This window comes from Phalacrocorax aristotelis, chromosome 6 (genome assembly GCF_949628215.1).
Source record: "Phalacrocorax aristotelis chromosome 6, bGulAri2.1, whole genome shotgun sequence".
Taxonomy (NCBI): Eukaryota; Metazoa; Chordata; class Aves; order Suliformes; family Phalacrocoracidae; genus Phalacrocorax; species Phalacrocorax aristotelis.
The window spans coordinates 14,324,013-14,347,583 of NC_134281.1; the positions used below are offsets into that span (position 1 = coordinate 14,324,013).

The 23,571-nt window shown below is 64.3% G+C and overlaps 1 protein-coding gene across 1 annotated transcript in view; it reads right to left on the minus strand.

Moving 5' to 3' along the window:
- The window catches only part of COL7A1 (collagen type VII alpha 1 chain), a 30,718-nt gene extending 12,739 nt beyond the window's left edge, over positions 1-17,979 (minus strand). The window contains exons 1-72 of the mRNA XM_075096050.1: positions 17,903-17,979; positions 16,858-16,948; positions 16,569-16,749; positions 16,331-16,490; positions 16,140-16,233; positions 15,896-16,054; positions 15,530-15,693; positions 15,302-15,431; positions 15,087-15,209; positions 14,302-14,451; positions 13,470-13,589; positions 13,201-13,347; positions 12,888-13,004; positions 12,663-12,812; positions 12,329-12,457; positions 12,095-12,241; positions 11,808-11,933; positions 11,593-11,736; positions 11,385-11,510; positions 11,165-11,311; positions 10,958-11,086; positions 10,731-10,877; positions 10,432-10,551; positions 10,196-10,342; positions 9,978-10,114; positions 9,771-9,897; positions 9,548-9,691; positions 9,307-9,467; positions 9,160-9,201; positions 9,000-9,026; positions 8,843-8,887; positions 8,563-8,655; positions 8,223-8,294; positions 7,887-7,922; positions 7,767-7,820; positions 7,474-7,542; positions 7,269-7,382; positions 6,977-7,003; positions 6,778-6,831; positions 6,603-6,665; positions 6,415-6,474; positions 6,229-6,264; positions 6,057-6,101; positions 5,808-5,843; positions 5,642-5,686; positions 5,485-5,520; positions 5,378-5,404; positions 5,244-5,276; positions 4,977-5,048; positions 4,809-4,868; positions 4,607-4,642; positions 4,321-4,401; positions 4,141-4,176; positions 4,025-4,069; positions 3,855-3,926; positions 3,643-3,687; positions 3,493-3,519; positions 3,368-3,409; positions 2,649-2,729; positions 2,443-2,478; positions 2,308-2,343; positions 2,142-2,222; positions 1,902-1,937; positions 1,602-1,673; positions 1,353-1,397; positions 1,103-1,138; positions 933-968; positions 718-822; positions 555-590; positions 389-424; positions 177-224; positions 21-56 (exon numbers count right to left, since the gene is read on the minus strand). Of these exons, the coding sequence (XP_074952151.1) occupies positions 21-56; positions 177-224; positions 389-424; positions 555-590; positions 718-822; positions 933-968; positions 1,103-1,138; positions 1,353-1,397; positions 1,602-1,673; positions 1,902-1,937; positions 2,142-2,222; positions 2,308-2,343; positions 2,443-2,478; positions 2,649-2,729; positions 3,368-3,409; positions 3,493-3,519; positions 3,643-3,687; positions 3,855-3,926; positions 4,025-4,069; positions 4,141-4,176; positions 4,321-4,401; positions 4,607-4,642; positions 4,809-4,868; positions 4,977-5,048; positions 5,244-5,276; positions 5,378-5,404; positions 5,485-5,520; positions 5,642-5,686; positions 5,808-5,843; positions 6,057-6,101; positions 6,229-6,264; positions 6,415-6,474; positions 6,603-6,665; positions 6,778-6,831; positions 6,977-7,003; positions 7,269-7,382; positions 7,474-7,542; positions 7,767-7,820; positions 7,887-7,922; positions 8,223-8,294; positions 8,563-8,655; positions 8,843-8,887; positions 9,000-9,026; positions 9,160-9,201; positions 9,307-9,467; positions 9,548-9,691; positions 9,771-9,897; positions 9,978-10,114; positions 10,196-10,342; positions 10,432-10,551; positions 10,731-10,877; positions 10,958-11,086; positions 11,165-11,311; positions 11,385-11,510; positions 11,593-11,736; positions 11,808-11,933; positions 12,095-12,241; positions 12,329-12,457; positions 12,663-12,812; positions 12,888-13,004; positions 13,201-13,347; positions 13,470-13,589; positions 14,302-14,451; positions 15,087-15,209; positions 15,302-15,431; positions 15,530-15,693; positions 15,896-16,054; positions 16,140-16,233; positions 16,331-16,490; positions 16,569-16,749; positions 16,858-16,939 (5,958 nt within the window). The 5' untranslated portion in view covers positions 16,940-16,948; positions 17,903-17,979. The remainder of the gene's footprint in view (positions 1-20; positions 57-176; positions 225-388; positions 425-554; positions 591-717; positions 823-932; positions 969-1,102; positions 1,139-1,352; positions 1,398-1,601; positions 1,674-1,901; positions 1,938-2,141; positions 2,223-2,307; positions 2,344-2,442; positions 2,479-2,648; positions 2,730-3,367; positions 3,410-3,492; positions 3,520-3,642; positions 3,688-3,854; positions 3,927-4,024; positions 4,070-4,140; positions 4,177-4,320; positions 4,402-4,606; positions 4,643-4,808; positions 4,869-4,976; positions 5,049-5,243; positions 5,277-5,377; positions 5,405-5,484; positions 5,521-5,641; positions 5,687-5,807; positions 5,844-6,056; positions 6,102-6,228; positions 6,265-6,414; positions 6,475-6,602; positions 6,666-6,777; positions 6,832-6,976; positions 7,004-7,268; positions 7,383-7,473; positions 7,543-7,766; positions 7,821-7,886; positions 7,923-8,222; positions 8,295-8,562; positions 8,656-8,842; positions 8,888-8,999; positions 9,027-9,159; positions 9,202-9,306; positions 9,468-9,547; positions 9,692-9,770; positions 9,898-9,977; positions 10,115-10,195; positions 10,343-10,431; positions 10,552-10,730; positions 10,878-10,957; positions 11,087-11,164; positions 11,312-11,384; positions 11,511-11,592; positions 11,737-11,807; positions 11,934-12,094; positions 12,242-12,328; positions 12,458-12,662; positions 12,813-12,887; positions 13,005-13,200; positions 13,348-13,469; positions 13,590-14,301; positions 14,452-15,086; positions 15,210-15,301; positions 15,432-15,529; positions 15,694-15,895; positions 16,055-16,139; positions 16,234-16,330; positions 16,491-16,568; positions 16,750-16,857; positions 16,949-17,902) is intronic.
- Positions 17,980-23,571: the final 5,592 nt, after the last annotated feature.

Below are 23,571 nucleotides of genomic sequence, written 5' to 3' on the forward strand. Positions count from 1 at the left end.
AACAGGCAGGGACTACGTACCTTGATGCCAAGCGCTTCCAGGCTACGTTCAATGTTCTGCAAAAAAAAGACATTAAAAACAAAGTGGGTGTTGGTTTGCTCCCTCCACAAGGGCTGTGGAGGGTCCTCTGTCCCCCAGGCCTGATGTCGCAGCCCAGCAGGCTGGGGGGGACTCACCACTGCAGTCCCGGGGTCTCCGCGTGCTCCAGGTTTGCCAGGTTGCCCCTAGATTTGCAGAGGAAATGCAAAGATGAACAGAAGTGTGGTGGGTGAAATGAGTAGTGCTGATGCTGTCCTCGGTAGGTTTCAGAGTTAACACTGCTGTTGCTGCCTGGGCAGAGGCTGCAGTTGCCACCAGCCTAAGGTGCTTGCAGCTTGTCAGTACTCACCGGCTCTCCTCGCAGTCCAGGTTCCCCTGGGTCCCCCTGAAACACAGCAAAGTCATCAGATGGGGCAGAGCCAGGCTGCCCAGCCCCAACTCCTGTGCCAGGGTCCAGCCCTGCCAGTTCCACCAAGGATTCATCCCCTCTGGCACAGGGGCAGGAGCACACCTACCTTTGGTCCAGCCACCCCACGAAGGCCTGGTGAGCCCTAGAAGACAAAGAGGGGACGCAATGGCACCCAGCACCCACAGACATGGGGCAGTGCCCTGAGGGCGCTCATGGCAGCCCAGACTCCAGGGGCTGGAGGTGGCACCATGGGCTCGAGGACTACGCACCTGGCCAGGGGGGCCAACCTGCCCCGTGACACCAGGGAGGCCGGGGGGGCCGAGGGGGCCTGGCACACCTCTGTCCCCCTGCTCACCCTTGACACCATTGCGGCCCTGCCAAGACAGCAGCGTGACCCCCAGGACCTGGGTGCCCAGGTCTGTACCCAGTGGGTGCATGTACACACTACCCCCATTACCACACTCCTCTGCAGGGAGGTACTCACATCTCTGCCAGGGGGTCCCGTGTCTCCTTTGTCTCCCTAACCAGGAGGGAGAGGAGTTAGAGGGATGCTGCCCCAAAATGATGCTCCTGGACCCGAGCAGGGAGAAGCCACTGGGTGCGTGGTGACTGTGCAGAGAATGCACAGAGACCACCCGGGGCTTGGCTCCTTACCTTCCTCCCATCCTCTCCTGGTGTCCCATCTTCTCCCTGGGGACACAGGCTGCCAGTCAGTGCCCAACTCAACCACCCCAGCTACCCCTGGCATGGGCACCACACAGGACAGGGACAGGCACCAGGAGCACAGCTTAGAGTGCAGGGCCCCTTTGCTGCGTGCCCCCCTTGCCTTTATGTTGGACTGGGATCACTGGCCCTCGGGACACCCAGGTGAGCCCCAAAGCCAAGCCCCAATCCCCCTACTCACGTTCTTGCCACTGAGGCCGGGTTTGCCGTTGTCTCCGGGTTTGCCCTGGGAGGAAGCAGAGGCAGTGAGAGATCCCACCCAGAGCTTCTCCTGGCACTGGCAGCTGGGGGTCCCTGGGCCCCACCATGACCCCAGTGCACAGAGGGGAGCTGGGCATGGGGTGAGCCCCAGAAGATGGAGCCAGCTGGGATTGACTGCAGAGGGCATGGAGCAGGATGCATCCTAGGGCAGAGGGTGGCCAGTACTTACAGGGACACCGGGTGGTCCCAGAGGGCCCATGGGGCCAGGCGGTCCCTGCTCCCCACGCAGCCCGGGCAGCCCCTGTGGGGAAAGGAGACAGGGGAGCACAGGACAGCAGGGCACCTGCCTCCCCCAGCCAGCTCCGGGAGGAGGGAGCATGGCTGGGACAGTGGCACCTTACCAGGGAGAGGGTATGGTCCCACTGTGCTGCCCCACACCAAGGAGCGCAGGACAGGATGTCAGTCCCTTACAAGCACGATGGCCCCAGTGGGAGCACAACCGAAACCCACTCTCCCCGAAGGTACTTACATCCCGGCCGGGGTCCCCCTGCTTCCCTGGGTCTCCCTGCAGACAAGGAAGAGGTGAGGGCAGGGACATCCCCCACCCTGCCACAGGCCTCCCATGAGCATCCCCAGCCTGGAGCAGAGGGTGTCTGGGGAGGTGGCTCCTCCTGCCCCATAGCCCCACCATCTGGCAGCCCTCACCCATGATGCCCAGGGGCAGCCATGAGCCCCACCCTGGACCATGCTCACCCTGGACCATGCTCACCCGCAGCCCGGCAGGGCCCGGGGGCCCGGGTTTGCCTTCCAGCCCATTGCGGCCATCCAGCCCTGGTGGGCCACGGTCCCCCTGTAAGAGAGCAGGGCAGGAGGATTGAAGCTGTGAGGCAGGATAGGGGTGCTGTGGGGCAGCCTGCAGCCCGCAGCCCCCTCACCTTCTCTCCTGGCAGGCCTCTGTCCCCAGAGTCACCCTGTGGGGTGGGAAGAGGAGTGAGCATTGTCACTCCTGAATGGAGCCAAGCAGGGCATGGACCCCACACTCAGCCCCTTGTGGGGAAGAGGGCACTCACCCGTGCACCGGGGGGGCCACGGGGGCCCTCCACACCCTGCAATAGAGACACATGTTCAGCAGTGGGGCATGGGGGAAAGGAGGGGGTTCTGGGTGCTCACCCACTAGCCCCTGCACACCAGGACCCTCAGTTCTCCTACAGAACGTTGCCCATCTTGCTAGGTGCCTCTGTCCTGCTGCCTCCCACACCAGAGACCCAGCACCTACCCTCTCTCCGGGCAGGCCTGGGGAGCCGATGTCGCCCCGGGCACCCTTTGCGCCATCCTCGCCGGGGTCTCCGGGGTCCCCCTGAGAGGGAAGGGCACCACAGTTAGAGGGTACTGCTCTGCTGCCAGCACAAACACCTGTGCTGAGTATGTGCCAGATCCCGTGTTGAGCATCTCTGCTTAAGCTCCGTGGTTTAAGGGTGGTATAATAGCAAAGGTCTGAAAACATGGGCATGGGCTGAAAAAAGAGCCAGCCAAGCCGGAGGGGGAAGGTACTGGCCATGGCCAAGGACCAAGGCACCCTCCAGCACCCTGCAGAGCACAGCCCACAGGCAAAACTGCCCCAAGACTGAGCTGGCTTGTAAAAGCAGAGCACTTGGAACACAGGGTACTGCTGTGGGATCTGTGTGGGGGTGGAGAGCCACAAGCACACCAGCTCCTTTGAGGATCTCAGCTCTACAGGGGCGTTTTGCCCCATCATCCTCCTCCCAGCACCACGCAGGAGCATGAGCCCACATGCCTCTGGATTGCATGTGCCCCCTGATGCCCTGTGGCCCCGCATCTCATGCATCTCAGCCACAGTGCACATCAGCTCTACATAGAGGGGGCTGTTTTGGGCAGGGAGGGCTTGGTGCACCAGGACCCCAGCACACAGCCAGAGCCAGGTGGGGAAGGAGCTTGGGGCACTGCCATCAGCATCCCAGGGGACCCACTCAATACCTTCTCGCCCTTCTCCACCACTCCGCTGAGCCCCACATCAACCTGTGGGGCAGAGAGGGGCCATTAGAGAGCATGGGGCTGGGCTCTGGCCCATGGACAGGGAAAGGGGTGGGGGCAGAGCTTACAGTTCGTCCTGGGGGTCCGGGAAGCCCCTGAAAGAAGAGCATAGGAAGCAGGTTAAAGGGAGCTGGCCTGGCCCCAGGGAGAACAGCACTGGTTCCGGGGTGGGAGCCAGGTAGGTGGCCTCATGTGCCCCCCACACCAGTGTCACTCACCGGCTCCCCACGGTCACCCTTGCTCCCTGGTGCTCCAGGGCTGCCCTGTGGGAGAGAGAGATGGGGCGAGGGGATGAGGGGATGGGGGACCAGGGGGTGGTTGGTCCCCTAGGGTGGAGGGTACCCATGGGGTAGGGGTGGGTGCAGGACAGTGGGGTTCGTGGGGCAGTGGGTACCCACGGGGTGGTGGGTGCACATGAACTGGTACTCACGTTCCTGCCTTCAGGACCCGGGTCCCCTGAGTCACCCTTCTCCCCGGGGGGGCCGCGGTAGCCGGGAAGGCCCTGGGTAGGGGCAGAGGGAGGATGTGCATTAATGGGAGCCACCCTGAGGCTGCTGGGCATCTTACCCACCCTGGGGTGCCTGCCAGCCCTGCACTTACCCGGGGGCCCCTGTCTCCGGGTTTGCCAGGCAGACCTGCTTCACCCTGGGGGGAGAGAGAGGGTGAGTGGGGATTAGTGGGGAGGGGGACAGTGGTCCCATGGGGTCCTCACTTACCGGGGTACCTTCATCACCCTTCTCTCCACGCTCTCCCTGCGGCACAGGTCAGCGGGCACCAGCCAGGGGGAAAAAAGCACAAGTCACTGGTGGCTCTGTGCTCCCTGCTGGCTCCCCACATCCTCGGGGCGCCAGTGCCCCATGGCCCCCAGGCCTGCCACCCGCCTCACCCCACGCTACCTCCTTGCCACGCAGCCCAGTTTGCCCCGGGGTGCCTGGTCGGCCTGGCTCACCCTTCTCCCCTGGCTCCCCCAGGTCGCCCTAGGCAGGGGGTAAGGGGGAATGGGTCAGGGAAGCATAGGGGGTGCAGGGGGCTGCCAGGGAGAGAAGGGGCTCAGCACAGCACCCTCCACTCCCCAGAGGGGCATTGTGGCATGGCATACAGGACAGCCCCTCCAGAGCCCGACGGATGAACAGACGGATGGACACATATATGGAGGGGTGATGCCTCCTGCAGTGACAATACCTTTGGGCCACTCCTGCCTGTGAGGCCAACGGTACCCTGATTGTTGGAGAGGGAGAGCGTGTGTCACCAGGTACCAGGGTGGCCCCGTGCTAGGTGAGGGACCAGGGCCACGAGCCCATGCCAGGGGATGGACCAAGGCCATGAGCTGGTACCCCAGCTCGAAGCCCCGCCAGCTCCAGCCCCAGGGCACACCCAGACTCACCCGCTCGCCTTGATCACCTTTGGGGCCAGCTGGCCCCGGGATGCTCAGGCCAGGGGCACCCTATATGTGAAGGAATGCAGCTTGGAGCAATAGCACAGGTGCTGTGAGCCTAGGGGGGCTGTGCCATGCCCCCTGTGCTCCCCACCCCCATCTCCAGGAGGTACTCACTCGGGCACCTTTATCTCCTGCATCACCCTTGGGGCCAGGAGGTCCTTCTGGTCCTGGGAAGCCTCTGTCACCCTGAAGCAGACAAAATCAGCCACCCCAAACCACCCTCCTTCCCTCCACTGCAGCTGGGGAGAGCCAGGTCTGGGCACCACCATGGGCATCCCCTCAGGTTGACACCCAGCTGTGTTGTCCCCCCTCCCCTGCCCTTGGCCATGCCCCAGGGGGTGCCAGCATGGGGCTGAAGAGGCATGGCCGGGGCAGGGTTACCTTCTCTCCTGCAACACCGGCCACACTGGGAGCCTGGGGGAGAAGCAGAGGGGACCATGTTGGGCACTGCCCCATGGCTCCTTGTCCCGGGGCTGCAGCAGCCAGAGGCAGACCTGCTGGGCAGCATCACTTACCGGCTTGCCAGGTGGTCCCGGATCACCCTGCAGAGAGATGGGTGTCATTGCTGGCCCTTTCCCCAGCAGGACCCTGCCATCCTGCTGGGTCCCCACTTTGCCCTCACCTTCTCCCCTCGGGGGCCAGCCAGTCCAGGAGCTCCCTGTGGTGAGAGAAGAGACCTCAGGGGGCTGGCAGAGCCTGCGCACATGCTCTGGGGGCATGGTAGCCCCCGACTCCCAGGATGCCAGGTCCACAGCACTGCAGCCGCTGCCCCAGCTCACCTCTCTGCCTGAAGGCCCTGGTCGCCCCGGGGGTCCAACCTCACCCTGGAGGAGGGAAGGAAGAGGAAGGTGTCAAGGGCATCCTCCCACCCCATGCCAGGGCGGCTGCTCCGGGGCAGGGGCAGGCATCGCCCTGACATGGCCACAGCCACCCCAGCCTACCTACCTTCTCGCCCTCAGGGCCTGGCACACCACGGTCCCCCTGCAGAGTGAAGCAGAGGAAAGTTTCAGGGAGCCTTCCCTCCATCCATGCCACACTGCCCCTGCCCCACATGCTGCCCCAGAGCCCTTTGGGGCCTGGCCCTGAATCCCATACGAGAGCACTGGACTGACAGAAAACCCAGGGCACAGCCACCACAGGGCCACAGGGACACCAGCTGCCAAACGGCATGGTCCCACTCCAGCACCACCTCACCTTCTCGCCCGTCTCTCCCAGCTCGCCCGGTGCCCCACGGTCTCCCTGGTGCAGGAGGAAGACGAAGTCAGGACCCATGGGGGATGGCACGGGTCCTGGCACAACACCCAGACCCCTTTTGTCCCCACCAAAGGAAAGGCAAGAGCATCCCTTTGGTCCCCACACCACTCACCTTCCTGCCCTGTTCCCCTGGTGGTCCCCGAGGGCCCTGCAAAGGAGCATAGAGAAGATGTCACCTCTAGCATGACAGGGCAAATACCCAGGCTGGCCAGAGCAGGAGTCCTCTGGGGTGCCCTCAGGGCTTGGCTCACCAGTGAGGCCAGCTCCTGCCCACCTTACCTTCTCTTGGCAAACTTACCCGGTCTCCTGGGTCCCCAGGGCGGCCAGGTGGCCCTGGGAAACCTTCTTTGCCATCACCCTGGGGATTAGGAAAGGTGACAGCCATGCCCATGAGATGGGGATGCCCATGAGGGGGGGATGAGCATCCCCACTAGAAAGTGGTACGGGGTCTGACCCCAGCACAAAGCATCCCCACTGCCCTTTTACCTTCTCTCCTTTCAGGCCAGGGGGCCCAGCAGGTCCCCGGGGCCCAGGGTCCCCAGGCAGGCCCTGCAAGAGAGCACAGCTCAGCCCCCGGGGGCACAGCTCAGCCCTGGGGACACACAGTTGTCATGGCCCCACTCCCCTCTGTCATCCCTGCTGGCCTGGGGGCCGGACTCACCGGGGGGCCGGGCTCCCCTCGAGGTGCTGCCCCATCCACAAGTCCAGGGGGGCCCTGCAGAGACAGGGGTCAGCTCCTGCGTGACAGCCCTAGAGGGCTTGGTCCTTCCAACACCCTAGGTGGGCTGCAATGCCCTCGGGCACCCACAGGACCTCTGTCAAGGAGGGTAGAGGAGCCAGGGAAACGTGGAGCCACTCACCCTCTCCCCTCGGTCACCCTTCTCCCCCTGCAAGGGCAAAAAAAAGCAGGTAAGGGCAGTTCTGGACTCTTCCCATGCACCCTCGAATGGAGAGGGGGAACATGCTGGACAGAGCCCATCATCAGTGGTACCAGGGCACATGCAACTCATGCATGTGTATGTGCAGGTGGCACAGCCCATGAGTGGGCAGGAGCATTGCACAAAGGAGCAGCTTCAAGCTGCTAGCTGTCCCTCTGTCCATCTGTCCACACATCCACGCAGCTGTCCCCACGTGGCACCAGGGGGCATGTACCTTCACAAACTCTCCCGGAGGTCCCGGTGGCCCCACGGGTCCAAGTGGACCAGGGGGGCCTGGATCACCAAATGGTCCCTGTGGGCCAGGGCTCCCAGGTGGGCCAGAGCTGCCCTGGAGGACAGAGATGCTCCATTAGCTGGGGCTGCAGCACAGGCTGGGGGTGCTGGTATACCCCGCCCAGCATTGCCACCCCCATACCTACCGGCATGCCTGGCTCCCCTTTCTGGCCTGGAAGCCCCTGTCCTCCATCCAGGCTCACCCTGGGCTCTCCCTGAACAAGGGCAGGGAGGAAAAAAAATTCAGTGTCCCCATGTGCCCAGTTGTGTCCCCCAGTGCAGGATGGGGTCCACAGTGTCACCCTGAGGCTAGGGGCCTGGCAGGGAGAGAGGGAGACCCTGGGGTCACCCAGACACTGAGTGCCAGGAGGTGCCAGGGGAAAAATGTCCCTACTGGTCCCCAGGGACCCCACAGGGCAGCCCTATGCCCATCACCTACCGGCTCGCCTTTCTCCCCCTTCGGGCCAGAAAGTCCCATCAGCCCCCGTGGACCCTGGGAACAAAAGGTAAGAGTGAGGGGTGGGGGTGGGGAGGGAGCAGGGCTTGAGAGGGATGGGGCCATACTCATGGGATCCCCTCGGGGGCCAGGGATGCCCTAGAAAACAAGAACTCAGAAGGTGAATGTGCGTCCCTGCCCGCCAGAGGAGTGGGGATAGGATGGGATGGCATAGGGCAGGATGGCATGGAATAGGGGCTCCAGCCAAGGCAGGGATGGATAGTCCCTGCTCAGTACACTCAGCCTGGGACACAGACACTGCAGACAGCAGCAACCCTGCCAGCTATGGAGACCCCTTGGTACAGGGAAAGGGTGGGCAGAGTCTGGCTCAGGGAGGAGGCAGGGCAATGGGAAGAGCCCACGATGCACCAGCAAACCCAGGGGGACACCCCCACTCACCGGTTGGCCGGGGGATCCGGGGTTCCCCGGGCGGCCGGGGCTTCCCGGTGTCCCATCAGCTCCAGGGAGTCCCTGCAGGAGAGAGGAGCATCACACCAGTGCCCTGTGCAGCGCTGGTCCTGGCACTGGGTCCCCAGGACAGCCCTATGGCAGAGCCAGGCCTCGGGGTGCCTTTCCCCTGCGTGCCAAGTTGGGGTGCGAGGGAGCAGCGTAGGGCTGGACCAGGGCTCCCCAAGGAGATACCCTCTCCTGTCTGGCTGAGGAGGAGGGACAAGGGGCAGAAAGAGACCCCTGCACGGCTGGGTCTCAGTGCCTGGGTGAGGGAACTGGAGGTACTCACCCTGTCACCCTTCTTGCCTGGCCGCTCAGCACTCTCTCCTGGCAGACCTGGTAGCCCTGCAGGTCCCGGTGGGCCAGGCAGCCCATGGCGGCCCTGGAGGGACAGCGGAGAGGATGGGCTGGGTGGCAGGTGGTGGCCAAGGCATGTTCCCTTCTCTGTCCCTGCAGTCAGGGCTGGACAGGTTCCTGCCCTAGCACCCACCACTGGCAGGACAAGGGGACCATACCGCTGCCCCCTACCAGGGAGCTGCCCCCAACTCCCCACCGCAGCGGGACATTACCGGCTCACCAGGGGGGCCCGGCTGCCCCATGCGTCCTTGCGGTCCCTGCGGAGACAAAGCCAGTGCTAACCATCCCCTGTGGGCTAGCATCAGTGCAATTTGGAGAGGTACATCCCCCACAGAGCCACCAGCAGTGGGGGAACACCAAAACACTCACTGCCTCGCCACGGTCCCCCTTCTCGCCCTACAAAGGGACAGAGGGAACAGGTTAGGGGCTGTATCCCCATGCTCAGCTCTCCCCCGTACTGCTGCCATCAGCAAGCTCAGGCGTCCTTGAGCCCCGGGGACAGGACAGGGCATGGCACAGGGATGCTCACCCTAGGGCACTGCATGGTGCAGGGCTTCGGCTCCATCTCCGGCTGGCAAAACAAGGGAAGCCCGTGTGAACCCAGGGGTAAGAGAAGCCCCCGGCCCCCATGGGGCTGCTCCCACTCCGCACTCCTTAGGACACCCTGGCCCCTTACCCTGGTGGAGATGATTGTGCAGAGGTCATCGGTGAGCTCCCCCTCTAGCTCTGCCAGGTTGCTGCCACTGTTGTAGATGTACCGCGGGTCCTCGCTGGTGACCACACGCCGGAGCTGCTCCCGGTCCGCCCCCTCCAAGCCCACTGCCAGGACCTGGACCCCTGAGCCAAGAGCACCCTCAGTGACCTGCAGGATGCGGCCCCCACCCCATGCACCCCTGTGGGACCCCATCTATCCTCACCCCCAGCTTTAATGTCCCTGGCTGCAGCGATGGCATCATCCCCAGAGGGGCCGTCAGCCAGGACCACCAGCACCGCTGGCACACTGGGCCGGCGCCCTGCACCGGGGCTCAGCAGATAAGTCCTGGCAAAGGTGATGGCTGCCCCTGGGGAGGGAGAAGGAGGAGGGGGGCAGTCAGTGGGGTCCTACTGGCTGCTGCCCGTGCTCCCAGTACAGCCCCTCACCAATGGCGTTGCCGCTGGGCTCCTCGTAGCGCATGGTGCGGATCTGCTCCAGCACGACAGGCAGGTCACTGGAGCGGTTGAGGAGCAGCCAGGGCAAGCTGCGGTAGCTGTACGTAGCCAGAGCCACCTGCAAGAGCGCAGGGGAGTAGTGGGCACTGCTGCCTGCCCACACCCCACAGACCCCTCACCAATGCAGCAGCCCTGTACCTGGGTGCCCTCGGGGCCTAGGCGCCCCAGGGCAGACACAGTGTTGGAAAGGAGGGTGCGGACAGCATCAGCGCTGGAAGAGCTGTCACGGGTGCCATGCACAAGGAAGACGATGTCGCCACGGGCATTCCTGCAGACTGCAAGTACAGGGAATAGGTGAAGCTGCTAGCAGAGAGGTGACAAGCCCAGCCCAGCCCCTCAGCACAGCCCTGCCATACCGGTGCGCTCGCTGACAGAGGTCTCGGTGCCTGGTGTGCTCCCCAGGAGCGGGCGGAGTGTGAAGGTGTAGCGCTGGCCCAGGCGCAGCCCAGAGACCTGCTGGGAGCTGGCAGTGCCGGGCAGCGTCCGCCCGGGCTGCCCCCCAGCTGCCGCCCAGGGGACAGAGTCAGGAGGGCCAGCCAGCCCCCACAAGGATGCTGCCCCCACCCCAGGGCCGCCTGCCCGCTTGCCTCACCTGTGGGGGGGGTCCAGGAGAGGATGTAGCTGGAAGCACCAGGGACAGGGGTCCAGGCGAGCATCACGGAGTCTCTCCGCACCTCCGTCACCCGCAGGCTGGTGACGTGGGCCGAGGCAGCTGCTGAGGAGAAGGAAAGGGTGTCCCAGCCCCATGGGGCAGCCCCCACCCCACTCCTGGCCCCCCACCCATCATCCTCCCCCATCCCAAAGCTGGACAGCCCCATCCCTGGACACCCCTCAGGGCTCCATTGCCACACTGGGGGTCCAATGCCCCCTTGGCCCCACACAGCCCCTTACCAGTGACAGCAGTGATGGTGGCTGGCTCACTCTCTTGACCACCAGCCAGGCTGGTGATGCTGATGTGGTAGCGCTGGCCTGGCTCCAGTCCCCCCAGGTCATAGGAGCTGGTGGTGGCCGGGAGCTGCCGGCTGTGCTGGGGCCCCCCTGCCCAATGGGAGGGAAGGGTGAGGGGATGGGGTACAGGGGCTGGTGGGGATGCAGGGGTGCTGGCCAGCCACACTCACCCTCAGCCAGGCGCCAGACCAGACGGTACCCAGCACTGCTGGCCACTGGCACCCAGGCCAGGAGCAGGCGGTGCTCTGAAGCCTCCGTCACCTGGAAGGTGCTGACAGGGGGCACCGGGGCTGCCTCCGCTGTTGGGTAGAGAGGCAGCCATTAGGGGCAGGGGTGCCCGGCTCTGCCCTGGCACTGCCCCCCTCCCCAGCACTCACGGGTGGTGACGATGACAGAAACGGGGTTGCCCTCCCGGTTACCGATGAGTGCCGTCACCTTCACAGTGTAGGAGACACCACCCTCCAGGTCAGGGATGTCAAAGGAGCTGGTGTGTCCAGGAACCCGCTGGCTGCTCTCTGAGCCTCCTGCCAAGGACCACGGCATCAGTCCCCCACCCCGCCACTCTCACCGCCCATCCCTGTCCCTGTCCCACAGTACCATCCCTGCGGCTCCACACCACGCGGTAGGCAGTGGCTCCCGGCACGCCAACCCAGGTGACACGGGCGACGTTGCTCCTGGATGCCTGCACCTCCAGCTGGGATACCGTCCCCACCTGCTCAGGTGCTGTGACACCAAGACGACTAATATCACCTGGGCCCAGGGCAAGCGGCACCAGCTGGCGCAGACAGGCAGGGGGACACCTCACCTATCCGCCCCGTGGCAGTGACAGGGCTGCCCTCACGGCCATCCACGACAGCTGAGACACCAACAGTGTAGATGATGCCGGCACGCAGCCCCTCGATGGTGAAGGTGGTGGGGTCAGCAGGGAGGAAGCGGGATTGCTCCAGACCTAGGAGAAACAGTTGGGCTGGGAAGGGCTCTGGCACCACTGCCACAGCACCCTGCGGTCCCCACACTCACCATCAGTGCCTCGCCAGGTCAGCAGGTAGCTCCCAGCGCCTGGCAGCCCTCGCCAGGTGACACGCAGCTGGCTGGGGCCGGCCTCTGTCACCCGCAGCTCTGAGATGCTGCCCACCGCCGGGTACTCTGCACCACCCACAGCACCGCAGTGTCACCTCGGGGTGCCCAGAGGGGCCCCGTGGCTGCCCAGGTGCCCTGAAGGCTTGCAGGGGGATAGAGGACCAACAAATGCTGGTGGGGGAACACAGCACCGGGACTCCCAGTGCCAAACCCTGGCGCATACTTACTGAGGCGGACAGTGAGTGTGGTGGTGCTGCCCTCCCGGCTGCCCACCAGCGCCGAGACACGCACCAGGTAGGCAATGCCCTCCTGGAGGTCACCCAGCTCCAGCTCCGTCTGGCTGCCTGAGACACGCCTTGTCCTCTCTGTGCCGTCTGCCAGGAGTGAGATAGCCACAGAACCTCAGTGCTGGCTGGCCAGGGTCCCCTGGGTACCACATGTGCGCCTGCCTGCAGACTCACCCTGGTTATTGCGCACTACCACTTTGTACTCGGTGGCGCCGGGGATGCCGGTCCAGGCCAGCCGCACCCGCCTGCCCGCCTCTTCAATGAGCCGCAGGTCTGACACGGCGCCCACGGGCGCCTCCACACCTGCAAGGGGACATGGTGGGGAATGGCTGGAGCCATGCAGCCCAGACAGTATGGCCTCCATCCTAACCCTGGGTTGTGACCAGAGAGCTGGGGGTCTCAAGGCCAAGGGGGTCCCCAGTCTGAGCAATGCCATGCAGGATGTCCCTCCATCCCAATGGCTTGGGAAGGTGGGGGACAATCCGGGGGACCCATGGTGGTTACTCACCTGTCTGGAAGGTGGTGACAGGGGTGGCCACCTCCCCGCCGTCATAGAGTGTGTAGAGGGTGATGCGGTACACAGTGCCTGGGTGCAGCCCTGTCAGCTGGTAGGTATTGGTGCTGCTGGGGAGTGACACTGTCCTAGGGGGCTCCGGTCCTGCAGGGAGGGGAGGGTCACTGCTGGCTGCTGGCACAGGAGGTCTGTGGAGGGGACCAGGTGCCCCAAGCCCACCTGTGGCTCTCTTCCACTCCAGACGATAGCCACGGGCATCATGGGCACCAGTCCAAAGCACCTGGATGGATGTGGGGCCCAGGATGTTGGTCCGCAGTGTCTGCTCTGCACCTGCCTCTGCAAAAGGGACCACATGGGCCAGGCTACCCCGTGCCACTCTGCTGCCAGACACCCACCCCAGCGTGTCCCTGGCCCCTTCACACAGCAGGGTAGAGAGCATCACCATGGTGTGGGGCCCCATCACATAGCAATAGCACTGGGGGTAGAGCCAGAGACCAGTGTCAGGATGTCACCACCTGTACCCACCACCTACCCATCCTCTGCCGCACGGTGGCTGTGGGACCCTCCAACTGCCCGAAGAGCGGGGCCACTGTCACCACGTAGTCAGTGTTGGGCTGCAGCCCCCGCAGCGCATGCGATGTCCTCCCAGCATCCAGGTCCACCCTGTGCCTGTCCTGCCCTGCAAAAGCCGGCACAGCAGTCCCTTAGGGAATCCGGGCAGTGGCTGCCACCAGCCCCATCCTGTCCCTCCTCCCTGGGGCCACCAGCAGAAGGGGAACAAGCTCTGGGATGGACATCTACCTGTGAGGGTTGCCCAGGAGAGCCGGTAGCCAGTGGCACCGCCGACGGGCTGCCAGGCCAGCAGCATGCTCTGCGCCGAGACATTGTGGACAGCCAAGTGCTGCACGCCTGCTGGGCGCCCTGTGGGCAAGAGGTGCCCGTCACATCCCCCATGCGAGGGTGGGGCAGGGGGCAGCGGGAAGCACCTTCACCTGCAAACCCTCCTGCTCTGCAGGGGGGGGAAGCCCCCTTGCCCTTGCTCATGGATGCCAAATCCCACTGGGGTCACTGAGTGCAGCCTGCACCCGGGCGGCTCCTTCAAAGCAACCCCAGCTCCAGCAAACCGGAGCTCAAACACCTTCCTCTTAATGCCTTAAATACTTTCTGCAGGTTAAGGCTGCCTGGGACAGCTGAAGGAATCGGTTTGCCAAAATTCGAGGTTTGTAAAGGTGTTGCCCCAGGGCCTCACCCCCACTCTTGCCCAATGATGCTTTCCACCACCCTCACAGAAACCATGCTTTCCTCCCAGAGTGGTGCTTGAATTTATAAAAAAAGCCCTGAATTTTTTCAGTTGAAGTTTTTACATCACATGGGGAAAGCTCCAGTGGAAACACTCCCATATGGCTACAAAGGAGCTGGGAGAGCACACAGTTCTGCATCCCCTCCAGGAGCCCCTTTTGGGGCTCAGAGAATCACCTTGCAGTCATGCTTGCCCACATCCCCATCCTGGCCCCCCAGGAAGCAATGGGCCAGGCAGCCACATCCCCATGGGGCATGGTGACTGGAGGGGCATCCCTGTGCTAGGAACTCATCCTTGTGCCTAGCTGAGCCCAGGGCCGGGTGCAGTGCTTACGTGTCCGGGCAGTGAGGGTGATGGGGATGGCAGGCTGCTGCACGTAGTGGGGTCGGAGCATCACCACATACTCAGTGTCAGGGCGTAGGTTGCTCAGCGTGGCTGACTCTGCACTGGCCCCCAGGGTCTTCTCCTCCCCCTGTGCTGCTCCTAGGGGGGAGGTGGAGGAGTAAGGGTGGGCATGGGGCACGCCATGCACCAGGCCCAGCAGGGAAGGGGTGTCCACAAGCCGGCACCCTGCCCTGGGGATGCCAGGCAGTGCCAGGGGTGGGGAGTACCGGGAGAGGCTGGGATGGTGGCCAGGGCAGGGGCACCCCCCAGAGCACCCAGGGCCAGGGAGGGGCTGCCAGGTGCGCAGCTCCTGCCCAGAGCCTGGCTGGGATGGGGGTCTACCACTTGCCCCCATGCACAGCCACCATGGGGGCACACACATGCCTGCCCTCCCAGCCCCAGGCTGGGGCACACACCAGGCCACTGGCCATTGTGCACACCCAAGCACATACCCCAAGCCCTGCGCACCAAAGCATCTGGCTGTAGGAACACACATGCCGCCTCCACATCTTTGCATGTATATGTGCCCCACAGCCTGCAAACAAGCACTGGCCGCTGCGGTGAAGGCAGGCGTGCACACAGCTGTGGTGCTCTAGGCATGCACCCCATTCCTGCACCCCCCTGTGCATGCACCCTGCCTTGCAACCCCTTGCCATTCCCTGCCTGGCCCAGGGGGCTGCATAAAGGGAGGACATACAGACAGCACCGGTGCCTCAGAGGGACCATCCCCTCACCTTGCACAGTGTAGCTGAGGCTGTAGCCCTGGGGAGGCTCAGGGCCAGGCTGCCAGGCCAGACGTAGAAAGGTTGGTCCAGTCTCCACTGCGCGGAAATCCAGCACAGAGCTGGCACGGCTCTCTGGGGGCACACGGGGACACAGATGAGCCCCCAGCTCCACGTGCCACGAGTACCCAGCACCTGACCACGTCCCCATGGGCATGGACACTCACGGGTGCGTGCTCGGCCAGACACCGACTTGCCGATGTTGTTGGCATACTGAGCGATGACAGTGACCAGGTACTCCGTCCCCATGCGCAGCCCCCGCAGCACAGTGCTCATCTCCCGTGGCCCTAGGCTCACCTGGGCAGTGACAGTGTCACCCCCTTGCCTTCCCCAGGCCACGCAGGGGGCCGCCAGGGATCCCCGGGGACTCCAGGTAGGGAGGTGGGAGCACTGACCTCCTGCCTTTCTGCCACAATTGGCTGCCCTAGCCCAGTCAGTGGCACACGCTGCACCCGGTAGCCAGTCACAGGGCCACTGGCTGCTGTCCAGCGGATCCGCAGCTGGTCAAGGCCCTGCTCCAGGATCTCCAGGTTGGAGGGGCCGGTATGGCTCAGCTCATCTGTGGGGGAACACAGGGGCCATTGGCTCCAGTGTGAGTGGGGCGGCAGGGAGAGTTTGCCAGGACAGCACAGCCATGAGCCCAGCAGGATGAGATGACCAGGAGGGCATTTTGGGGAGGATGGGTGCTAAGGGTGAGTGCATCCTGGTACCCAGCACCACTGGCACCCATTGCCCGCAGGGAGGTGGGTGGGGTCCCATACCCAGCGGGCGGAGGGTGCCCCCAACGCTCGTGCACACCCTGCGTGTCATCAGTGGCACCAGCGTCCCCAGCAGCTTGAAGTCTCCAACATAGAAGAAGAAGGCATCAGTGGGCATTGAGGCCACACGGATCAGCTCCTTGCGGTCAGCGTTCTTGATCCCTGACAGCAATGGAAATGATGGGTGAGGGCAGGGACCCTGAATCTGGCAGGAGACCCCCTCACCCGGTGCCGAAGCCTCACTCACCCACAGCAAAGACCTTGATGCCCTGGCTCTTCAGTTTTGATGCTGGCCCCTCAGCATCATCCTGGGACTTGCCATCCGTGATGAGGATGCAGATCTGTGGGGCCAGGCGAGAGCTGTGAGACCCAACCCAGGGCCCATGGACCCACTGCATCCCACCCTGGGTGACCCCAGGGCCACTGCCCTGCTCTTACCTGGGGGACCCCAGGCCGGAGCTGCGTGGGACCAAAGAAGTTGTCAGCAATGTAGCGGAAGCCGGCACCAGTCCGTGTGTTGCCACCCTTGTAGCTCATCTGCTGGATGGCCCTCCGGACACTTGTGCCATCGGTGTGCTGGGAGAAGGGGAACTCCACCCTGGGGGGCAGAGAGGGATGTGTTACCTCCCAGCCCTGCTGCCCCATCACCCCACATGCCCCCTTCCCCAGGGCTCACCGCGGCTCATCGCTGTACTGCGCCACGGCGAAGCGCACCGCCTTCTTGCCCACCACCTGCACGAAGGGCCCTACCAGGTCATCCATGAAGGTGCGGACAGCACGGAAGTTGTTCCTGCCGATGCTGGAGGAGCCGTCCACCAGGAAGGCGATGTCAGCCTCCAGCACGTCCTCGCACACTGCTGCGGGGCAGTGACAGTGCTCAGGGCATGGACCAGCACCACAGCATGGTGCTGCTGGGCACCTCTTGCTCCCCCCACCACCGCATGCGTCTGGTGCTCAGCTCCCACCTTGGCTCCTCTTCTGCGCCGTGGCAGCCAGGGGGCCCAGAAACACAGGGAGCATGGTGAGGAGCAGGAGCCAACCGCTCATCGTAGGAGCCTGCAGAAGAGGATGCTGCCACCACTGTCCCACGCCTCTGGGGACAGTAGTGACAGAGCAGCAGGGAGGTTCCAGTACCATGCCATGCAAGGATGCGTGGCAGCCTCGGAAGGGCATGGTGCCAGTATGGCCCTGGGGACCACAGCTGGCACCCCACGGCGCAGGGGAGAGCCCCCACTTTGGGCGCGGGCAGTGAGGCAGCAGGGCTGTGCCCGGCCACGTTAGCACAGGTCCCCCACGCCAGAAGAGTGACCGGCAGCACCCAGCGCCCACACAGTGCACCGGGTCTGCCGGCTCCCCGAGAAGTGCCGGGTGGGCAGCGGCTGGCCTGTGCCCGGCCAGGTGGGAGCAGTACCGGGCGTGGGAGGCCACGGTCATATGCTCGCCCAACGCTGGGCAGCACCTGGCTCCACTCAGCCTGGCCGGGCCTGGTCCACGGCGCCGCTGGCTGCCCCGGGGAGCCGTGCCCCCGCCGGCGGGAGGCTGCCAGCCCCGGCTGCGGGGTGTGCGCGGGCTCTGCCTCCACAAGCCCTACCCGCTGCCTGCCTGCCTGCTCCGCGCCTCGGCACCAGCAGCAGCTCACCCCGGCTGCTCCTGCCCACCGCTCCCCCCGCCAGCAGGGGCTCTCCGCCGTCCCGGGAAGGGCTGCTCTGCGGCAGCTGGGAGCCAGGAGGGGCAAGACCTGGCCGCGAGCACCCACACTCCGCCGCTTCCCACGCACATGGCTGCGGGGGTACCCGGCCTGACACCACTGTGATGGCCACGCCGGGTCTCAGCCCAAGCACCGCCTGGCTCAGCTGAACCCAGGAGGTGCGAGCCCGGCGGCCGCCCGGCGCGGGTGGGCGGACAAGCGCCCAAGGGTACTCGCGTGGGAATCTCAGTCCTGCCCCGCGGCGCCCCCCGCCTGCAGCAGGACCCCCGCCATAGCCCTCCCGGCCGCATTCACTCACTCACCCACCGCCCCCCGCGGGGCCGCTCCGTGCCGTGCCGCTCCGTGCCGAGCCGTGCCTAGCCGAGCCGGGCGCGGGCGGTGCCGGCGCGGAGCGGCCCCCAGCGCTCCCGCCCCTTTATTGAGGGCGGCCCGGAGCGCGGTGCTGGGGCGGGCTGGGGGGGTGGGGGTGCGGGAGCGCCGTGGCCCCCGCCCAGCCCGGCCCCCCAAAATGGGCTTTTCCCACCCGCTCCCCAGGGAGGAAAACGGCTTTTCAGCTGCTCCCCCAAAAAGTGCCGCACCTGTCCCCCCCCGCCGGTTGCACCCCGAGCAGGGGCTGGAGGCCCCGGGATGGGTGTGAAGGAGGAGTGGGTTGGACCACCGGGAAGAGTTTCAGCCAGGCTTGCCATGGAGACCTCGGTGCAGGGCTGAGCAGGCCCGGTGAGGCTCAAGACAGGTTTCCCTCCAGCATCTCTATCCTCTACGTCCCAAGAATGTGGTGAGCGGCTCTGGGACCTGCCAGACAGGAGCTGGCCGCACACCTCCATCCATCCCAGGGGAGTGTGTCCCCAGGGACCTCAGGGCACTGCCTGGCCCTGGGCAGATCTGCAAGGAGCTGCCATGAGGACCCAATCCCCCAGCCTCCTCTGGGTTAGAGTCTGGCTCTGAGCACCAGCTCTGCAAAGGACAGTGATGGTGGAGAAGGGTTGCTCCCCATGCCAGCGCAGCTCCCACGAGGCTGCAGGACAGCCAGGCCTGGGCCAGGACCTTTCATGCACCCACAGCTTGTGGGACCCTAGCACCCATGGCTGAAGTATGGCAACTGCCCCGTAGCCAGCTGTGGGGCTTCATCCCACCCTGCTCTGGCCACCATCTCTCAGCAGCCACCAGAGCAGACTGGTGGTGGAGACCTAACCCGAAGCTGGAGGAACCCGCTGGAAAGCCACTGGTGGTGTGACTGCAGTTGGTGGAGGAGGCGAAAGGGAGAGGATGCCCAGCAAGGTGGGCAGGGACCCCGCACTTCCCTGGCCTCACTCCCTGCCTGCCCAGTGACTGGTGGGACTGTGTCCTGGGGCTCCTCCTAAGACCAGGGTTCACCCCTGACCCTCAGGGTGCCCTTTGCCCCCAGGGCACCCTGTGGGACCACACTGTACCCCATCTTCCCTGCTAGTGCCTGTGTTTACCTGTGGCTGACCCTGTGGCTGACCCTGGCTCATGGCCCCAACACAAGCCCTATGCCACCTCCCCTCTGTCCCCTTGGTCACCCACATCTCCCTGTCCCCAACACTCCATGTACCTGTGCCCTCCTGGCCACCAGCCCAGGGGCTTCCCTTCAGCTCCTGGTGGGGCAGTGGGCAGGTCCAGGGGCATCTTCCTGTGGACTGCAAGGGGAGTGACAGTGGGGACCCTGGGGCCCAGGGCCACCTCACAGCTGGGGGCCTGGGGCAGGGCCACCTGCCACCAAGCAAAGATGCTCCAGGGCGGGCTGCAGGCAACTTTCCCAGGCACACACTGTTCCCAAGCAGAGGAGGAGCAGCGATGCCCCCACTCTTCTTAAAGGCGCAGCGAGCAGTGCATACCCTCCTCTTTGTTAGCCTTCCTCTTGTTAGGCCCCAGCCTCAGCTCCCAGACCTGGCCAGATGGCTCCAGAGTTCACCGTGGCCACTGGTTTCCCCCTGCCTGCCCCAGCGCTGTGGGTCCAGCTGTGGGCCCAGCATCCCCAGGTCAGGACCATCCCAAAACCCTCCACCCACCAGAGCTTGCTTAATGAAGGCAGGGCGGCCTGTCCCAGTTAGACAAGGGGCTTCGTTAAACAGGGAGCGGAGGGGTCTGCCAAGGGCTCTGTGGCTGGCCCCAGGCCCAGAGCTGGCAGAGCAGCCTCACGGCATGGTGCCGGCAGCAGGGCAAGGGCAGCCAGGGGTTGCCCTGGCTAATGGGGGCAGCGCTGAAGCAAGCATCACCCAGTAGGCACTGCAGGCAGAGGCACCAGGGCAGTGGTGCTTTGCAGCCATGCCAGGGGCTCTGCCTGCCACCTTGTCCACCAGGAACATGGCAGGTACTGGTGTGGGGTGGTCCTCAAACCCCACTGCCCTGTGGGCAGCCCAGCAGCATCTTACTGTCTTGCCAGCAGCATCCCCCTTGCATGGCACTGGAGGGGAGTGTGCAGGGGTGCTGGGTCCCCAAAACCAGAATGCCTCCCCCTCCATGGTGTTTCCCAGCTACCCCTGCATACCAGGCCCGGGAAAGGAATCCGCGGCCCCGGGCGCAGGACAGTGCTGCCTCAGCAGAGGGAGAGCACCAGGTGCGAGTGACTCATGCGGCCGCCCTGCGCCGCTGCACGCCAGTCCCTCCGGAAACATCCTGAAAAGCTGTCGGCCCTTTCCCAAGCCTGATGGGCTGGCAGCCAGGCCACCAGTCCTTATTCCCACAGCCCGGGCTTGGGGTTCCCCATCTCCCAGCTGGCTTGGCCCCAAAGCACATTGACTCCTCTCCACTGACACTGATCGAAGCTTACAAGCCTGACCCTAACCCCTGCCCCTCACCCCTGCCTGCCCTGTGCATGCCACCGTGGTCCCCAAATGACAGTCACCAGCTGGCCACGCACCACCAGTGGCACAGCCTCTACTACCCCATAAGTCTCAGATCACAAGAAGCCCCAAAACATCTCCCAGGCCCCACTGGCCTTGGTCCCTGCAGGACATTGTCCTGGGCTGCAGGCACAGGGGGAGCACCAGCTCCAAGCCCCACAGGGGTCACACCACCCCCAGGGATGGGAGCACCCTGGTTTGAGAGTGGGCACATAGGAAGCACTGGAGCTGAGCCTCTCCCTGCCCTGCGCTTACCAGGCAAGAGCCTCGCTGCTGCTTTAGTGGGAAACAAGAGGAAAATCACAGCCCCAGGTGAGGTTTCAGCTCTGTGTCGGGCGGCAAGAAAGATGAGTCACATAGCACGGTGAGATGCAGCAGGGTGAGATATGAGCTGGGCTGCAGAGCCAGCTGTGGCCACGGTGCCATGGGTACTGCGCCCCATCCTCTGCCCACCCTCTCCATGTCCTGCAACCGCTGCCTTTGGCGCTGGTCCAGCATGGGCTGGGATTCAGCAGGAGCCTTATAGGATTTTAGTTTCCTGGCCCTATGGTGGTCTGGCAGTGCTCCGCGCTCCAGCACGACGTGGGCATCTCCATCCGGCAGGGGTGCACAGGCCAGCTCCAGGGCTGCTGGAAGGGAGCTGCCCCCTCCCAGGCCCTTCTAAATTTGCGGGCTTTCAGGCAGAAGGGAAGAGCAGGGACCTGGTGCCAAGGTAGGTGAGGAAAGGAGGTACTGGATGGAGCCGGAGGGGGAACCTCGCCTGCCACAGGGGCTGGTTGGGACATGCTCCAGGAATGTCTCCCAGCACCAGCCACCGCCAGCTCCCTGCCACGGCACCCAGCTGCCCACCCCAGCATCCCGAGAAAGGGGCCTGGGGACCCCCACCTCTATCACCAGCCAGCCTGGGGAGAGTGCTAGAGGGCCAACATCGCTCTCACAGTGTGGTCTCAGGGACCCTTGTGCCACCCCACAGTGCTCAGCAGCAAGCCCAGGGGCTGCAAAATGGAGCAGGGTGGGTAACTGGTCACCCCTTACCTCCTGCTGACCTGCCCCAAGGGGTTTGGGGTGGGAGACAGCCATACCAGCCATCCAAGCTCCACAAGGGAAATGGACAACAGATCCCCAGCTCCTCCGTGCCGGAGGGGACATCTTGCAGCACCCTCTGTCCTGCTGCTGCCCAAAGCCACATTCCTGCCGGAAAAGGAAGCAAAGTATCACATCAGGGTGAAGCTGTGACAGGCGAGCTGCCCTCTCTGTCCAGTGGCTCTAGGGATGCCCAAAGCAAGTGAGATGCTCCTGGCTACAGGGACCACAGTGGGTGCAGGGACAGCAGCAGGGAGGGTCTGGTGGGTGAAGGATGATGGAGGCAAGTGGTCCCACTGCAGCCAGGCTTGGGGTTGGGCTGAGCCCGCTGTGCCCCCCTCAGGGCTTCTCATGGGGCGAGCACATGTCCCAGCTCCCCCACAGCTGCTGCAGAGGGATGGGAAGTTTTTTCTGTCTGTAAACTGTTGTGTCTGGAGACTGCTGCTGGCACAGCCACACACCAGCATCTCACAAAGCTGTGCTGGAATGTGGCCAGGCTCTGCCATCCACATAGACAGGGCTCAGGGAGGGAATGGTGACACCGCGCAGATGTGACCCTCCCCATTGGCTGAGTCAGGCAGGAGAAGACAGCCCTGGTCAGCCTGACTGCAGAGGCCGGGCTAGCTCTCAGGGACAACGAGGGAGAGGAAAGTCAGGCACTGCCAGGGCTCTGCTGAGGGCCGGTGGTGCTTTGCAAGGGCACAGGGCCAGCATGCCAGAAAGTGAGGGTGATGGTGGGGATGATGGCAGCTGGATGAGGAGCCAGCAGCACTGCAAGGGACTTGAAAGTCCCTAGTTAACAAGTTATCTTCATCAGCTGCATCCTGCAGCTGGGCCTTCAGTCATGCTGGGGATGCCCAGAGAGGCTGCAGGGTGTCTGGGGCTGGGTGTCTGGGACCTAGGGGAGGCAGGAGGAAGCAGGGTGCAGGCAGGGGCTGAAGTGTCCCTGGAGATGATGTGTCCCATGCTTCACATGACCACCCACACAGCCTGGCTCATCCCACAGGAATCCAGCTTCTCAACTGATTGAGGCTGGAGCTGCTCCCCTCCACTCCTAGACCCACGGTCCCCACCTGTGGCCAGGACGAGGGTCTGTAAAATAAGACTGGATTGCCCCTGTAGATGGGGATACAGGAGAGGGTGGAAATGCAGGGACCAGGTGCAGCAAAGCTCCCCCAGAACCTCTGCGTGAGGCCAGTGCTGCTCTTTGCCATGCTGGCAGCTCCATGGGGTGCACATGCCCTAGTGATGCCCCAGCCAGCCAAGCACACACTTCTACGGAAGGGAAACTCCTCCCTCTTCATAGGGGCAGACAAATTGCCTGCCTCGGGGGCATGGCGGATCAAGACACTCAGGGCCCAGCCCTTGCTGGGGGGTATGCAGGCACCCGCAGACAGCACCCAGGTAACAGCCATGCTCGGTCTGCAAGAAGGGGGACCCAGGAACTCATCGTGGTGACAGCAGGGGCTGGCAGAGCAGAGGGAGTAGTTTCCCCTCTGAGAAAATGAATGGAAGCCGGGGGAGAGCCGCCAGCCTGCGGCACCCGCGCTCAGGGCACGTGTGGGCTGGGTCTACAGTGCTCAGAGCATGACTCTACATGCCAGGCGGCTGAGCCAGCCTATGCCCGCCTGCACCCGCTGACATGCAGATGCCTGCCTGCCCAACCCTGTGCAGCTGCGGGGGTCCCTGGGGACCAGCACTGCTGGCAGTGCAACACCTTTGGCCTGGTGGCAGGATGCAGAGGTGAAAGGTGGCATTCCTGCAACCATTCCCTGGGAGAGCAGTTCACAGCAAGATCAGGTCACCAGTGCTTCCTTGCAGCACCGAGGGAGGTGAGGAAATTGTCTTACCTGCAAACACCAAGGTGTTACATCTCTGGCTGCCTTTAGCCCTCACCAGCATCCCTCTGGGAAGGTGTTGCAGGCAGATGGGGCAGCTCAGCCCTGACTGGGTGCTGGGGGTGCTGTCACCCGAGCAGGGGCTGCTCCTGGCCTCACATGGTACCTGCCGCTCTGCACCAAAGC